General features: G+C 39.3%; 2 protein-coding genes across 5 annotated transcripts; both read right to left on the reverse strand.

The window, feature by feature from the left end:
• Positions 1–4675: 4675 nt before the first annotated feature.
• Positions 4676–10080, reverse strand: LOC131319108 (ubiquitin-conjugating enzyme E2 10-like). The gene is made up of 5 exons (XM_058349231.1): positions 9909–10080; positions 7830–7956; positions 7592–7719; positions 6703–6807; positions 4676–5019 (listed from the first exon to the last, which is right to left on the reverse strand). The coding sequence occupies exons 2-5, from the start codon at positions 7897–7899 to the stop codon at positions 4876–4878; spliced, it is 447 nt and encodes a 148-aa protein (XP_058205214.1). The 5' UTR covers positions 7900–7956; positions 9909–10080; the 3' UTR covers positions 4676–4875.
• Positions 10081–11083: 1003 nt separating this feature from the next.
• On the reverse strand, positions 11084–17134 carry LOC131319117 (probable inactive receptor kinase At5g58300). 4 transcript variants are annotated; one of them, XR_009197900.1, is made up of 4 exons: positions 16734–17120; positions 13034–14386; positions 11291–12000; positions 11084–11251 (listed from the first exon to the last, which is right to left on the reverse strand). XR_009197900.1 is itself a non-coding variant. In XM_058349256.1 (3 exons), the coding sequence occupies exons 1-3, from the start codon at positions 16750–16752 to the stop codon at positions 11369–11371; spliced, it is 1992 nt and encodes a 663-aa protein (XP_058205239.1). In that variant the 5' UTR covers positions 16753–17134; the 3' UTR covers positions 11084–11368. The 4 variants fall into 4 exon arrangements, 3 of the variants coding, with proteins under 3 accessions (XP_058205239.1, XP_058205227.1, XP_058205249.1); XM_058349256.1 differs by having other exon boundaries at positions 11084–12000; positions 13034–14374; positions 16734–17134; XM_058349244.1 differs by having other exon boundaries at positions 11084–12000; positions 16734–17134.
• Between the last annotated feature and the right edge of the window lie 544 nt (positions 17135–17678).

The following is a 17678-nucleotide window of genomic DNA, read 5'->3' on the forward strand; positions in this document are numbered from 1 at the left end:
GCTTGAAATTACCTTCTTAAAAAATAAATATTTATTTTCGTTTCCGAAACGGAGCCTAAACTCACAAAGTGACTGATCAAAAGCCTAATCTTAGGTTACTCGTTTTGAAAAGGAGCAAATTCATCATGTATCAACCGAAATCCAAAATCGTTGCTTTTACTTGGAAATTAAAGAGGGAGACATAATGAGAGAGAGGAGAGTCAGGCTCCGTTCCGGAACAAAAAATAAGTCTTTATTTTTTAAAAAGGCAATTTCAAGCTTAAAAATTATGGGCTTATTGAAATCTAAAAATATTCAATATGGATCTTGTTTGGAAGATCTCGATGAGATATTTTATACGATGCAAAAAAAATTAAAAAAATATTTTTTATTTACTTTATTTTTGAGTTTGAAAATGTGAAATAAGTTTCTTATTTTTTAAGAAGGTTTCTGGAACGGGGCCTCAGTATCCTCACTGACAAGAGAATTTAAATTTTGGGGTTGTTTTAACTTAGTTACAGATGAATTGGCTAGATAATTTCAGGATGATATCTCATGGTGTATGGTGTTTGTAGATTACATTGTACTCGTTGATAAAATCACTAGACGTGTTAATACGAAACTAGAAATTTGGAGGAAGCATGAGAGTCAAAGGGTTTTCAGATAAGTAGGAGTAAGATTGAGTATATGATGTGCAAATTTAGTGGTACTAGCAGTACGCATGAAAAAAAATGATGATTTAAGACCAGGAGATACCAACGAGTGATCATTTTAGGCACTTAGGCCCGATTATTAGTGGAAATGGAGAGATTGCCGATGATGTGGCCCATAGGATCTAAGTGAGGTGACTCAAGTGAAAGAGCGCTACTAATGTACTATATGATAAAATGGTACTTACAAAATTGAAGGAAAAATTCTATAGAACTGTCATCAGACCAGTGATATTTTACGAGACAGAATCTTGGCTTATTAAGAAATAACATGTGAGCAAAATGAGTACAGCGGAAATAAGACTAGAAGAGACAAGATTAGAAATGAAACGGTTTGTGAGATAGTAGGTATAACACCTGTAGAGGAGAAGTTGAGGGAGCTAAGATGGGTTAGCCTTGTCTATTGTAGACCAGGAGATACAGCAGTTAAGAGAGATGATAGGATATTGTTGGGTAACAATGCTACGAGGAGAAGTAGACCTAAATTGACATTATATATTGTGGTGTGCAAATATATGAATATAATGGGTTTGTGTGAACAAGTGGCCATTGACAGAGCTCAATGGAGGAAAATGATTTATATAGCCAACTTTAAGTGATTGGGACATAAGGCTCGATTTGGTTTGGTTTAGAAAGTCTTAAACAATGTACGAGAATTTAAGCAAGCACAAAGTTTTGGGGCGTTAAATGGGCGATACTATTAAATAGGGGTAAGAGTGTAAGTGTCAGAAATTTCAGGGGTCACATGCCCCCTTGTCCTTCGGTGGACCGTGGATTCGCTGGTGCTACAACTAAAGAATTTACACCGTGTCCGAATAGAAAGATGAGTGAAAACTTGGACCAACAAAAATAATACTCACACAACACGTAAAGAGGTTGTGCATAAGGGTCATCATCGGGCCCGGCCGGGCCGGCCCAGTTTGCCAAGGCACTACCCAAGCCCGCCCACGGGCCGGACCGATCGGGCTTTTTCTTTTTTCCGGGCCGAGCGGGCCGGGCTACCTACTATAAATTGAAGCCCAAGCCCGGCCCACGAGCTAACCCAATTGCCGGGCTAGCGGGCCAAAAAGCGGGCGGGCCACCGGGCGGGCTTAAATTTTCTTGGGCAAGGGAAAAAAGAAAGGATTTTGTGGGATTTGGGGCTACTGGGCGGGCCCGTGGGCGGGCTTTTGGACGGGTACCACGGGCGGGCTACCGGGCGGGCTCACAGGCCCGGCCTACGGGCGGGCCGAGTACAAATTCATAGGCCCGAGCCCGCCCATGACAAACTATGGACTGGGCCGGCCCGTCCGTTTCACGGGCTCAGGCCGGATAAAAACCCTATGGGCCGGGCGGGCTTAAGGCGGGCCGCGGGCCTTCGGGCCAAATGATGACCCTTAGTTGTGCACGACCCGGAGCCGTAGTAATCTACTAACGTACAGTTACTCTAATTTAACGGTTGAGTTGCACAGGTTAGGATCTTCCCGCAAGTGACCTCAACTGACCCAAAAGATCAACGATATGAACCTACTAGCACTGGCCAAAAACTTTTCATTTAGAGCATTCGCACCGGTCTTTCTAAATTTTGGACAATATTACGCTTTAAAAATTCATTTTATTACTTTAGCTACTCACTTTTAAAATGTCAACTGCATCAGACTCTCTATATTAAAGTTATCCCGCTAAATAAATTATTTCTTTATTCTAAAAAAACAAAACCAACAAAATCTATTCCACACTCTCTCTCACGACGGAAGACCAACAAACAAACCCCAACGATGCCGTCAATTAAAGAAGGCCCGTTGCCGACGTCAAAGGCATCGATCGATCAATACCAACGATGTACTCGTCCGAAGAAATCCCCCCGTTGTCTGACCAATCGATCAAAGAAGACCCTTTGCCGGCGTCGAAGGCTGTGAAGGCCATGCCGTTGGTGAACGAAATCAAGACCTTCAACGGAGCTCCAATCAAAGCCAAATCAGATCCAGTTGACATGAATAGTGCCTCATGGAGTAAAAAAATAATAAAATACTATTTAGACCATGAATAGTGCCTCGTTGGAATAGCCTAGTGACTGTAGCAATTTTATTTTGGTACAAATCCGTAGCGTGACTGATGAACTCAGAGTTTTGGACATTTGCTCGCTATTGTAACCCCAGATGAGAAGAAGCGATCCGGCCCCGTTTTATAACCGGACTATGCCTTAGGATTGGACTATCAATTTCAAGAGCTTCCCAAATCCCTGTTTGATAACCAGATTATTACTTCGTTGGGATGAGTAGTGAGCTCCATAGGGGATATTAGCAATACCCCGTGGGATTTGGTATTCGTAGTTCAATCTCAACTCCTTCTCATTATCAATTCCTTCTATCAATCCAATCCTATCATCTAATCCCATCTCAAACAAACATGATATTAATAATCTCATCTCAAACAAACATACTCATTATCAATCATTTCTCATTAACAATCCCTTCTCATTGCCAATTCCAATCTTAATCTTATCTCCTTACGAATCCCATACATCTATCACTGTTATCAAACGGGGCCGTGGATGCTCTTAAACCAATAAAATCAGATACCAAGGTAACAACAGGAGCCACTCTGCAGTGTCTCAAAAGCTGCCCTTTGGTTTCGCGCTCTTCTTATCCAACCATACATGTCGATATATTTCCCCCCCCCCCCCCCACCCCGTTAAGTTCACACATGTAGATTAGCATAAATGAACCACATATTCGAAGCATTTGTTACGTACGAATGGAAAACTCAATGGTATTCCAGTCTGATATATACCCTGAAAAGGGTGTGATTTCAATATCATAGGGAGGGAGAACAAATGACACAATACCGGTAACAGGTCTCGTTAGGACGGGATTGAACCCTCGAGCATAGATCACTGTAAAAGGCGAAACCGCCTCAACTTCCAGACCATCCATGCGATCATTTGGAGAATCAGTATACAAAACTCATCATTCCCGTGAAAGGAAACATAAACCTCCAAACACAGCTCTATGTGCATTCTGGTGAATCATGACTGTTTTTCGACACGGTGTCAGACTCTCTTGTGTTGTTATCGGTAGGCATTAATTATCAAAATACGTCATTAGCCGTCATTTTCCCTAATCGCGATAAAAAGAAACTGAGCCTACAGGGATGTTCCGTAGGTGTCCGAGCCTCCTAAAAAATCCTTCCGACAAGAATGTTGCTTGAACATTGTAAGACATGGAACCCGTCTTGCTCTTGTGAACACTGCTCATAAGTGGCAAAAACAGTCCGAATGCTCATTTTTTGCCCATAAGCTCAAGAGATCCACATAAATGTACGCCTTTTTACTTGCAAGTACTTTACCCGCAACACAAAATTACGGAAATCTTTCTTAACTCGGGTTGAAAAATTCGGGTTATCGGAGAGAATCTATAATTTCCTCATAGAGTCCGAGACAAGAAGTATTAGGGGTTGTTCGGATAAAGAAATAAGCCTGGCTGTCCTACCGAAAATGAGCCAACTTGGCTTTCCCGCCAACCTCTAAGGCTCAAGGTTGGCTTTAATGGCTTCTTTCCCAAAGTGGCATTTGCTTTTCTTTGTCTGACACACTCACCCTCCCCGGACCCCATCCTGGTGTTCCAAAAATACCCCCGCTGTTGGGAAGCCAGAGGAAGACAAATAGGCAGGGCATTTTGGTAATTTCACTTGCCTTTTTTCGGTTGCCTTTTTAGCCGAACCACTGTAGCTTAAGTTGGCTCATTTTTGGCAGGACAGCTAGGCTTATTTCTTTATCTGAACAACCCCTTATTCAATCTTTCGATCGTAGATCCCATATTATTTCACAGACGTACTCGAAAATTGATGAGCCAGCCAACTTAGGCAGGCTTCACCTAGGTTGATAGTATCTGCTACCTAGGTGTGCCTAGTACTCATGAGACACAGCGGTTGTTTCATCATTACAAGCATCCAGAAAAATTTCAAACAAGCAGAAGTTCACTTTAAAACAACAAGCAGAAGCATCATTACGGCGTATTTTTCTTTGCCCTCATTTCCAATATCCAAGAATCAATATTCACAAATTAAGGGATCCAACTTGCTTGGAGAGTTTTAAGTCTACGAGGTTAGTTAAACAAACGTCCTTACGAACACTTTTTATTCTATCAGCCGAAGCACAATGGTTGCATAATCTTTAGAAGAGCAAGGGTGGTTCATTTTACCATCATTATCCCATGGCATACTTTTGTGTCCAGCTGCGAGCAGTGGCCTCATATTTGTTCCTGTCTGTCTTGTACATGTGAGCTATTTCAGGCACGAGTGGGTCATCGGGGTTGGGGTCCGTCAATAGGGAACATATGGACAACAGGACCTGCAGAAAGTTCAGTTTAACAGAATTCTCCTTACAGAATAAATATCAACTTTTAGAAAAGGAATGAAATGGCGGCCATTTACGTGGCCTCTTCAACGGGTATGAAGTACCTGTGTCATGTTGGATACCCCAACACACTCCAGCAAGGGAATAGGACCCATGACCAAAGCGTAGTTGGCATTCAAACAGGACCTCGTGCTAGAACACCCAATTTTCCCGCCTCTAGTTGGTCGGGATCATACATGGAAGGAGCTAGAACACCCAATTTTCTCGCCTCTAGTTGCAGCGGTGGAGGTAATATGAGACTAGTGGGGGCACGTGCCCCCACTGCAGTTTTTGATTTTTTCGTTTTTGTTTTTACTTTAATTAAACTTATTATTTAGGCAAATTCACTCGCACAAACACTCCATACCCAATGATGTTTTGTTCACTCACTTAAAAATAGGATGAACAATGCCTACTTTATTTGGGATTCATACCGAATTCCACTTCAATTATCTGAACCGTTATTTTATAAGCCTTAAGTTTTTAATCACTCCTCCAAAAAATCCTATTAATAGCACATTTGTAAATGCATGATCAAATCATCCAATTTTTTGTGTGAAATTTTAACCAAAATTCTAAAGTAAGACAAGTGTTATTCGATCAAATACTTCGTGATATACAAATTAACTAATTTTTGCTTGAACTATTTAAAAATCAAGTCCTAGAAAAACAAATGTTTGTGATTATCAAAGTAAAGACCAAGGGTGGACTAAGCAAATTTGAGTAATATTCACCTACTCTTTAGGTGGGTGAAAAAATAACTATCCACACAAGCCTGAAAGTTCCATTTGTTTATAACGCCGTGCCACAAAACACAAGCCAACGTCGCCTCGCCAATTGTTGTCGGAGCTTGGCTATTGTTGGAGTTCTTGTTTCATAGTGCCCCCATTTGATACATAATCCTGGCCACACCACTGTCTAGTTGGTTGGGTTCTTACATGCACGTACACATGGAAGGAGCATTGTGGAGTTGCTCCTACAGCACTCACCCCACTGGCAAGGATTCCTTTAATCCCTTCTTATGACTGTCTATCCCCGGTAATGGGAAAGCTATCCACAATCATTACAAAAATCGTTGAAGTGTAAGTCAAATGCAGTGTATAGTAGACGAGAGCTACACGAAGGGTGCCTAACCAACAAACACATATAGATCAGATTTTGCTTTATGCTACCCTAACTCCTCATTCCAATGGTCAGTTGAGGGACCTAAACTCAACAAAACGACGCATAAAACGAAATATTGTTAGAAGAACATTAAGAGACTAAAGGAATATGGGCATCTCTAAGCCCGACGGTAAGCATAATTTAACAGTTAGTGTTTTGATAACTTAGAGTGCCCATACCAGTTTGCGCACACCTCTACTAATCTTTGGGGACTAATCTCACCATCCACTAGCAAGGGCCCAAGTGCTCTTCCTAACTACTTGTGTCAATGATATTGTAGTTCCTGGGCAAAAAATGATTTTGCAGTTTGATTTAGCAAATACTGGTGTTTCATACATACGAGGCCCATGCAACTATTTCAAGCTATGTACTACAATATGCAATGACTAAAGTTTCTATAATTATTAATGGCATAAAGAAGTGAAAACAAAACATATGGAATTTTCAAAATACTAGATGGTAGATGGACCAAACCTTGGATATGGTTAATGCTGGACTCCATTGTTCTTTCAGAATATCGAGACAAATACTTCCATTACTATTAACGTTTGGGTGGAAGACCTTTGTCCTGAATGCCACCTGTCATATTAACTTCATCATCCTTCTCAAATCTCACAAAAATTGAACAGATTATATGTGTAGCTTTTAATTGAGCGACATATAATGTCACAAGCATTATCATCCTGGACCCATATATATTCCACATAAAGTAGAAGTATCATTTGCACGACATATGCATGCCTTCTACAATGCACAGCTTGCAAAAGAGTTGGAGTGTTAAACTGGGATGGGCATATCCTTTGATTATCCTGGCACTTGATAGAAATAGGAAATTCCAATCTTCTCATCAAAACATGTGAGGCAAAAATTGTTCAACCAAAAGAAGAAACAACCTTTCTTTGTACAAGGTCTGCAATTCTTTACTTTAAAAAGAAAAGGTCTTTAATTCTTTTGTAAATCTCAGTTTCTCTACTAGTATAATGCACAAAATGCTTTCCATACCAGAGTCTTTCTTTTGTCACAATAACTTCAAAAATGAGAAACAGAATCGCAATCACAGGGTTGACAAAAATGTTGAAATCAGGCAGTCCAAGGCTTGGCTTTCACTCTGGATCTTACTCCTTTGTCAGGGGCAGCTTACTTTGTCTCAAAGATGATATAGACAGGGTAATGGGATCATTAGGATGGGAAATCTTAACTTGCAATACGAAGGCGATAATGTCGGCAGTGTAAAATGATTACAGACACAATGGTGATCCTTAACACCTATTACACTTCAAACATGTAAAGGCAAGTAGCATTAACTGCACAAATGCTAAACTACTAAATGTGATAAAACACCAAATGAGTGGAAAAAATATACCTTAGGGGGCTTAAAAGGATAGTCAGGAGGAAAGTGAATAGAAACCAGAAACACGCCTCCAGCGTACGGGCTCTCAGAAGGTCCCATAATCGTTGCTTGCCAATGGAACATGTCTTCAGCCACAGGACCTGTGAAAATTAGACAAGAAAGTTATATCTCCAAATCACTTCCTCACAAACCACAAAGAGTATCAGCAAAAGAAGACACCCAAATAATACAAGTTGTTCAAATAATATACCGGCACTGCATGATGTAGGAGGGTCCTTCTGTAAATCCTTGAGCTCCTTCGATATACGTTTCGATGCCATAAATACAATACACTCCTATGAGCTCAATCAAAGATGTGATCTACCTCACTGAAATGCCTACACAAGGAGGAGATATGAGAGGAAACAAGGTCCAATACACTCCGGAGATCTTGGAAATCAACAATGAGTCTCTTTCAGATTCATTGTTGGTTCTTTAGGTTCAGCATTAATTTGCAAAATAAACCCCCACAAATTAATAATGTTGCCCAGACACACTCACAAAAGTTTAAAAAAAAAAAAAACTGCCAAATTGCCCTACGCGCCCCCATTCAAATAAAAATACTTATGCTCCATACATTTCAAGTCTTTCCCAGTCTTTTTTACTTAATGTGATACAGATAGCATTTGTGGCCATGCAAATTGTGAAGAACCAACTTTGCAACCGAATGGACTGAATGATACCTTGCCTGTGTATATTGTGAAACCATTTCTTGTCTTTTATACATCAAATTACCACACACAATGACACGTATAAAGTTATAAACACACATATGTCTATATATATACGTGCATCGCTTATCTTATGCATGTATACATATTTTGTTACATTAGGGCGAAGTCAAAACCTGTTCAGTTTGTGTTTTGAGGGAAGTTTTAAAGTGTAATGACGGGAGAGAGATCGATAGAAAATATTTATTGGGGACCGTGCGCAGTAGTTTTGAGTACCCAAAACGAACAAGCCCCAAGTGATACCATATCAATGACTACTATACATAACTAGTTCGAAAAAATAAGGCTCTCAAATATTTCATTGGTAAATCAACTGGAGCTAGCTCAGCTGGCCACCCTTGTACACTCCATCTTAGGAGAGGTCAAGATTAATTCTTGCTAAAGCAAACATTAATTATTTTTGTTGGAAATTTATAGAATTTCGGATGAATGAAATCGGGATTTTTGGAGGGCCTCCCAAGGCAACCAGTCCCGGGTTCGTTGTATGACACACCACAATCAATAGACGTATTGATGTGTGCAGCTGTAACTCCCGTAATCCCTCCACCTTGATGGCAGCATTATTCTTCTCCTTGATGGCTGCAATATTCCTCCTATTGATGGCTGATTTCATTTGGGGGTTACTCATATTGAATGGGTCCATTCAATACCAACATTTGTGAAGATCTCCATTTGCCTATAAATTGATGCATCACGTTTTGGAGGAACACAAGCAAATTCACAACATTCCTGAGATAGTCTGATAATTGTTCTTTGAGAGAGAAAGGCAGACAGTCGTTCAGTTCGCCAAGGCGGTCGACGGTGGTGTTCCGACAGCTTGCGGTTTAGCTGAGCCAACCCTGGGAGGAAGACGTCAAGCAAGTTCCTACAACACCCAAGGTAGGCGGCGAATCTTTCTTAAGGAGACTGTGGTATTACACAGGACTCGGTTCGATGTTCAGAAATTTGTTTGTATCTCGTACTTACATTTTATCTCGACTGTTTCAATCTGTTTTGTATTTGTATTTTGTTTCAATTATGTAATTGTTACATTATCAATGAAATTGTTCTCTGGATTTTCTGTATATGCCGAATTTTTCCCAACAATTTTTTCCCTGAATTAGGTTATTTGTTTAATTATTTGTTCCCTTAATAGACTTTCAGTTGGGCTCAGTATGATTGTGGGCTTATGTCCTGGTCAATGTAATTCAAATACTTGTAATCTTATACCGCTTTAATACAAACATACACACATATATTACATTGGTAAAATATGTTATACACTACAAGAAATTTAACTTCATTAATCAATAATTCTGGCTCCGCCTCTGCTTGGTAGAACTAACTGCTCTGCAGAAACACACCGATACCAATCGATCCAAAAACCGTAGGTCACAAACAGAGGATGATCAGGTAAACAGTCAACAACAATTTCCGAGATCTCGTTATCTCGTCAGAGGGGGGGGAAAAAAAAAACTAATCCATATAAGCATACAGTAAATAAAAAGTACAGGCTGTGCATATCTTTAACGAAAATAGGTATATAGAGAGAGAGAAAAAGAGAGGTCAGAGGAGGATACCTGATGGAGAGAGGGCAAGGATAGCTGATGATTGATTTTTGGCGATGGAGAGAGAGAGAGAGAGAGAGAGAGAGATGATTCAGAGGCAAGTATAATAGATTATCATTGAGAGAGGGCAGGCCAGCCTGGTTCTAGATAATAAAGTAAAGCAATTGACGTAGGATTAACGGCAACCCTGCCTTTATATATACGTTACCCCCAACCCGACTCCAAGAGGTTCGGGCCAAATTCGGATCCTCTATTCGGTTGATAATATATATATAATATAACTAAGAGAAAATGACGGGCCGGTCCTACTTTTGAAGTCTATAGCCCACCAAGTCTTTGTTGCCAAAGTGCAATGTCCCACTAGGTCCTCTCCAAAATAACTCACGCGCGTCTCTCCTATAACTAATCCGTTTATTAACTCTGATTTGACTTTTGTTAATTTTACATTATTCTGCCAATCATAATGAAATGATAAATTAATTAAAGAAAAGATTGTTACACATTTTAATTGTGTTCAGGTCCATTCTCTCGACCAGTTTTCTAGAAATATCACGTTACCTCTATCTGGATAGTTTGTAAAACCGTATAATATTTTTTTTATTCTAATATAAGTTTGAAAAGTTTTCAAATAAAATGTAGTGGAAGTTACGATTTGATTTCTACCCATGTATATATAATTTTAAAAAAATTAGGTCACCATTGAGTAAAAGACTCACATGAGTTTATGCGAGACAACGGCAGGATGTAAAACTATTTCTTTTCAAATCATGGATTAAATAAAACGATTTTCGGGTTGTGGTTTTGAAGAGGTAAATAGTTAATAGTTTAGGTTAAGTGTCCTTATCCGTGTCGTATCTGCCGATCATAATAACATCATACAAGATTCTCTTTTAGCATCAACACCACCACATAGGATTATCTAAGGTTGTCTTTCTGTTTCTTCGAGAATTAGTATATGCTCTGAGGCTACCAATCGACATTGCGTCACTCCGTGGACATACCTATTTACCCGGCAGGCAGGCCGGCACTTGGTCTAGATTTTGTGAGAGGGAGGAGCATTGCTGCTGGAGTACGAAATAATCTCTCTGAAAATAGATGCTTGTCATTGTTTTGTTTTTTGAGTCCTACACTACAAGTCCGCAATTGAAGCGCAATATCTAAGCAATCAAACTTCTCAATAGCTTAACTTTGAAAGACAGCTTAAAATGAGCATTGCATCGGTATTAACTTTTGGGGGGGAAAAGTGTTTACATCATCAAATCAGGATGGCTGTGAAATAGATATTCACCAAAAATTGCTAAGAAAAATAACACAATTTGAACAGAATCACTGTCTGAAGCCAAACATGTATGTAGGCTTTGGAGTGAAGAAACCTTACTTTACTCACCATGTAGGCTTATTCCAGCTTCTGGGCTTACCTGAAAAAAAATTCTGACGACTGGGTAAGAATGAAAGGAACAACACTCAGATAATCAAGGGGTCTGCACATTAGAGTCCTTGGATTTGTTCTCTTCTGAAGATGGCCGATTCTCCGAGTCGGATAGCCGGATCTCTTCAATCATCCTAACAACCTCTTCCATACTTGGTCGGTTATCCGGGGCCTTCGCTATACAAGACATCCCAATCTGCAACATCTGCACCATATCCTCTTCAATATTCTGGTACCTCATCAACTCCATGTCGAAAACCTCAGCCGTCCACTCCTCCCTCACGACTGACTGGACCCACCTAGGTAGGTCCACCATGTCGTCGCGCGCGGGAGATTGGATCGGTTGTTTTCCAGTCAACATCTCAAGCAGTAGGACTCCGAAACTGTACACGTCAGATTTGTGAGTTTGTTTTCGTGTTTCAGCTACTTCAGGAGCACGATAACCAGCGTGTCGTGATGGAGTGGGCAGGAAGTTCATTAATGGGGAAAGGCCGAAATCGGAGACATAAGCGTTGGTGTCTTGGTTGAGGAGGATGTTTGAGGACTTGATATTTCCATGACTGAATTTTGGACCGCCGACAGAATGGATGTGGGCAATTCCCTTGGCGACCCCAAGGGAAATCTTGACTCTTGATTCCCAATCTAGGGGAGTTCTTCTGGCATCATCCCTATTTCCTGTGGTTTTATAGGATGGATCAATTTAGCATAACAGATTATTGGGAAATAAACTTTTACCCGAGTAATATTGCAGATTCAGGCAGACTGACGGTAAATCTTATTTTAATTCTATGTATGTGTCAATGCAAAAGTGCAAGATGATTTCACTACTCCACTAACCTACAACCTTCTGAGGTTTCCAAATGCAGTTGTTCCTTCCCAACACAAAAATATTTAGTCTTAGCTCGATCAGTCTAGTTAAATGTTTTGCTCTGATATGCACGTCAGAATTTATGTGTATCAGGGTCCTGACTCTGGAGTACAAGTAACAAGATATAGACCAGCAAAGCATTACGAAATACATGTCTTGAATGTACGATCCCTATATCCTTTACCATGTTCTCATTTGAATACCACACCAGAGGGATCAAATCGCAGCCTTTAGAAAAAGATGCAAGTGTTTTCCTATAGGGGGGCATTGGGGGTTGGGGAGAATAAAGCTATCACTGAGGATGAATCCCGTGCTATTACCAATTAGGGGTGATGAGGGGTTAACTAGAAAAAAAAATAAAAAAATATCTGAAGGCAAGAGACAAATAGTTGAAGCAAATCTAGCTCTCAGATGAGCTAGGACACGAGTTGAAGATACCGATGTGATTCCTAACTCGTCGAGTTGGTGCATCTGAATAATTAAAAGAAGTTCTGTTTATACTTAAAAACCCGTTTTTTATTTGATTCTATTGTATGAAATATTATTTAATGCAATTAAATACAATCAAGCGGAATCCGATTGTAATGCAACGGGAAAAAAAAAATGCAAGCCTTGCTTGGAGCTACATTCTCACCCAGCCAACTCAAAAAACCATATTATAAGGTAAGGTCCCTGCTATCAATTTACTCGAACGGTTAAGGCTAGATACGATGCTAATTTACAGAGTAACTACTCCCAATCCTCAACTTGCATTATCATCTTGGCAGCCCATGCTTACACTAAGTGAAACATAAAATTTTATAAAGTTCAGAAAAAGGAAGAAGAGGAGAAAGTGCATACCATGCAAGAGCGTATACAAGTTGCCACCCTGGACGTAATCAGAAACCAAGAGCTTCTCATCTTTCGAGTAATAATAAGCCTGGAGCGGCAGAACATTTGGGTGCTGCCCAACGCTCCCTATAATCTCCATCTGTTGTTCAAACTCCTTCTTCCCCACTGCAACTTCTTTCAACCGTTTTACCACCACTGTGGTTGACTCCTCCAAGACAGCCTTATAGGCAGTCCCATAACTTCCCTTACCAAGTACCTCAGCTGAAGCCCTCAATAAATCCTCAAGATCAAAACTATAAGGCGACCCTTCAAAGAAAACTAGCTTGTTTTTTTCAGGCTCCTGCACCCCACTACCAAAATCCATGGGCTTCTCACTCCTTCCACCAACAGAGGCCTTTCCTTTCAACACACTGCTGGCCCCATTATCATTTTTCTTCAAACAGCATAATAATAAGATTAGAGCAATAAGTAACAGAACCACAGACCCTCCAGCTATAATGGCAATAATAGCTACTTTAGAGAGTTTCTTTCGAGACTCTGAAGGGAATGGGGGTGGAGAAAAGTTTGCTGGGGAAGGAGAAGGAGAAGGAGAAGTTGGAGGCAGTACAGGAGAGCAAGGATTTAGAGGCAGGCCGCATAAGAAAGAGTTTCCAACAAATGAAGAAATGGGGAAATTCTTGAGGGAAGATGGAATTGAGCCATTAAGATGATTGTAGCTTAAATTCAAAGTTTTGAGTGGCAGGGTGACATTGGGAATGGGTCCAGAAAGGGAGTTGTTTTGAAGGTTCAATACAGTGAGCCGGGTCAGATTCTGAATTGTTAGCGGAATGCTGCCCGTGAAGGAATTGAACGAGAGATCCAACACATTAAGTTCGGGAGAAAAGGAGGTTGGCATAGCAGCAGAGAAGTTGTTATGTTGAAGGAACAAGCGCTTTAGGGAAGGGAGGGAGGAAATATCAAAAGGAATACCTCCATTGAGAGCATTGGAACGAAGACTGAGAACCTGTAAGGCATCTAACTTTCCAAGAGTGTTTTCTTGGAGAGGACCCATTAGTCCACAACCAGGAAGTCGAACGAAAATCACACGGGTACCATTTGAATTGCAAGTGATGCCAAACCAAAAGCAAACATTTCTAGCAGGATTCCAGTGGAAATTCCGTCCATGAGGGACAGTAGCAGCAAAGGCAAGAAGAGCTTTTTTATCTGACTTGAGGTCGGCAAGAGTTAAAGGAAGAAGAGTAACAATGACGAATATGGAACTGAGAAGAGGAAAAGCAACGCAGATTTTCATCTGGGGTTGTTCACAACGAGGCTTTGGCGACTGGACTTGGTGTGGGCCTTGCTTTTTTCCTGGTTCAGTGACTAACATAAAACAAAATGAGATACTCGAATAGAAAAGGAATAAATTAGTATTGATCTTGAGGAAATGAAAAATTAGCTTCTACTTATTCTCTCACAAGCATGAATTGTAGCAATAACAACCTCTTAATGTCCAGAATCAGAAGTAAAACCACAAAGGTTCCTGACAATGCTCTAGTACGGATTTCAAGGAGGGCAGAACTGGAAACATTTTTATACAAGCAACCTCTTATGAATGTAAATGTGAAAAAATCAGCTTTCTCTTCAAAGGGACTACGCCATCAAAATATGGTCATACTTGCCAAAGATCTATAGCTGTTGATATCTTAGTTAATGCATATCAGTCTGCTTCACATTAGCCACACAATGGAAACAGAAAATAGAATCTTAAAAAACCAAGTTTCATGTATGTTTAATTGTTTAACATATTATACTAGTATATCCAGCTTTATTCTTTTAAGTTAGCAGTTTAGTCAATGCCAGAGACTAGTCCGCGTTTGGAAGACAACTACAGAAAACCGTTAAGACAGCCGCCCAACAATGACACAAAATTAGTATATTCATATACCTCTAGGACTTTATACAGCTCCAGGCTTCTGAACAACTATAATATACAAAAAGTTAGGTTCTCATAGATGGACAATTGCACTTAAAAAAAGAGGATATAGAATATTTAGTATGTGTATATATCTATTTGTAGAATATGAATTTGAATCCCTATCGAAATGGGCACTAGTGTAACATGCGTCAGATTAGCAGGGCAGGGCAGGGCTGAAAAATGGAATTAATAAAAGCAGTGAGAGTGCTGAACCATCTTTTACTTTAATGAAGTATTTTCTCATCTTTTTTCTAAGATAAGGCAGCACATTTTATCTCTCTTTCCGTGGTATCCATTAACTTAAAAAAAAGTTTGAAAAGGAAAAGACAGCAATCAAACCCAAAAGCAAGAGGCAAAGGCATCTCAGAAGGAAAAGGCTAAGGCACAAAATCTTTTCTTATCACCTTCCAAGCAAACCCTTCCCCCGCAGAAATGAAAGAAATAAAATAAACAGGACAGCTCTACATACAATTTTAAGTGAAATACATGACACGACACTTTCACAATTCTCTGATATTGCTATTGAAAATTGAGAGACTGATTACCAATAACTTATTGGTTTGTGCCAGTTGTCCTTGTTTCCGATTGATGTTTCAGAATCATTTTTTTAGAACACTTATAAGCTAACTGTTTTTAATTTAAAAATCGACGTTTTCATATTTATTTGTAGCAAAATAACTTTCGGAAATTTGGAAACAACTTTTTGATGTGTGTTCTCCAGGTAGGCTATTCTCAAAACAATTATAGAAAACATGTTTCGAAGTCCGTCGATTAGACAAAGTTTCTGAAAACAACCACCAAATACCATGTCATCCTGAAGTTGTTCAAAAAAAAATAAAAATAACCCTCTGCTCAATCTAGAGAGAAGGACTAATTCAAATTCTCCATAACCAAAACAGCAGATGATTGCTCTTACATCCCGAACCATTAATATCTATAGAGGATAGACAATTTTACCGAATCAAAACTTCAAGATGCATCTTAAATTTCGGATTGGTTCAAGCAGTTGAACAACAACCATAGTGGGATAGTTGCATTATGCAAAAGCAATCAAGAAGTGCAAATTGCATGATAGAATTCTCTGTATTACTTCAACCTCTATATCCTATCTAACTCCTACAAACCAACATTTTTCCAGACACTAGTCTAAGAAAATCAATTCCCTAAACATCAATTCAGAATCATCTTTTAATCCTTTCATTCCTATCAATTGAGCTGTTAAGAACAATATGGGCGGAAAATGTCCCTAGTTCAGATCTGTCCAAACAAAGCTTTAAAACTCTATAAAAGAGCATCCCCAAGGACCCCAACCCTTACAAAAATCTTGGTTGCATGGGCCAACTTACGCGGATCTCGAATAATTCCTAAATCAGCTTACACACACTTTAACTACTTCATGGACCATCTTTAGCCCTCTAAAAACACTCTAGTAGAAACCTCTCAAAATCCACTCAAATCCTTGATTCAAACCTATACCAGATTGAATTTTACTGAAATCAAGGAAAATTCAAAAAAAATATTACCCAAATTTTGAAGGAAAAAAAATTTGAAATTTTCAACTTTTCAATTAATAAAGGTATTTACCATATGAAGCTTTCGTAAAAAATTTTGCACAAATTTGAGAAAACAAAAGTCCAAGTGCTGGAGATGCTCTACCATACAAATAAACTTGTACTTAGCATTCAAGTGCACAAACAAACACAGATTCATAAACCTAGCAAAGAGGGAAATGCAGTATTGAAGCAAGCAAACCTTGAAAAATCCCGACCATGTCCAGCGGCTTAGCCTTCCTTATAGATTGCTTTGAAACCGTCGAAATGCTGAGCTACGGAGTCGCCATTGAAGCTACTTCCTCAATTAAAACCCAATCCACATTTTCTTTAAAAAATGCGTCTGCGGATCCGAAAGTATAATAATAACCCTACATTCCCGCTGAAAACTGGCTACTTCGTTTGCGTCAGAAGTAAGGATTCCCAGCATACAGTAACAAAACGCAAATATCTAAGCATATAGAGACCTGTCTGTCTGTTAAGGAAGAATCAGTTAAGGAAGAAGATGAAGGATAATTTTCCAAGGGAAAAAGGGCAAGGCGAAGGTGAGTTTGAGACAAAAACCAAGAGAGATGAACGGAGGGACCATGGAGTGAGTGTTGTAGAGAGAGAGAGAGAGATGATCTATCTTTTTTCCTTTTTTTCTTTTTCGGTCGTTGTATTGTCAGCCCAGTAGATTGACAATAAGCACACAATAGAATAAGGAAAACATATATTTTTATATTTTTTTTACACTTTTTAATATACACTCACACTTTTTATTGTCAGCCCAGTGAGCTGATTTTAGATTTTTCTTTTCTTTTTTAAGAGTTATGATATTAAAGTTTAAAGTAACCACATAGCATAATCACACTAGAAGGCAATAAAAATACGTATTTCTATGTATTTTTTATACTCTTTAATACACATTCACACACTCATTATTGTCAGCCCATTGGGCTGATTTTAGAATTTTTCTTTTTCGAAAGGCTTACAATTTCAAATGCGACAGCAAAAGGAAAACAAAAAAACAATTTCAAATGCATCACGGACAGCATTACATATACTGTACAAAATCCAGTCGACTAATTATATTTGGTTGATTCGATCAAGTTAATTTTTTTACCGTAACGCGTGGACCGTTAAAAGTACTTGTTTCGAATATACT

Source organism: Rhododendron vialii, chromosome 1a, assembly GCF_030253575.1.
Source record: "Rhododendron vialii isolate Sample 1 chromosome 1a, ASM3025357v1".
Taxonomy (NCBI): Eukaryota; Viridiplantae; Streptophyta; class Magnoliopsida; order Ericales; family Ericaceae; genus Rhododendron; species Rhododendron vialii.

Coding starts and splice junctions, on each gene's coding strand:
- LOC131319108 (XM_058349231.1), bottom strand. CDS start 7,899: ATGGCATCGAAACGTATATCGAAGGAGCTCAAGGATTTACAGAAGGAC. Junction 7,720..7,829: donor TCCTACATCATGCAGTGCCG/GTATATTATTTG, acceptor TAATTTTCACAG/GTCCTGTGGCTGAAGACATG. Junction 6,808..7,591: donor ATCCTTTTAAGCCCCCTAAG/GTATATTTTTTC, acceptor TTAATATGACAG/GTGGCATTCAGGACAAAGGT.
- LOC131319117 (XM_058349244.1), bottom strand. Junction 12,001..13,033: donor CTTGTATACGCTCTTGCATG/GTATGCACTTTC, acceptor ATAAAACCACAG/GAAATAGGGATGATGCCAGA.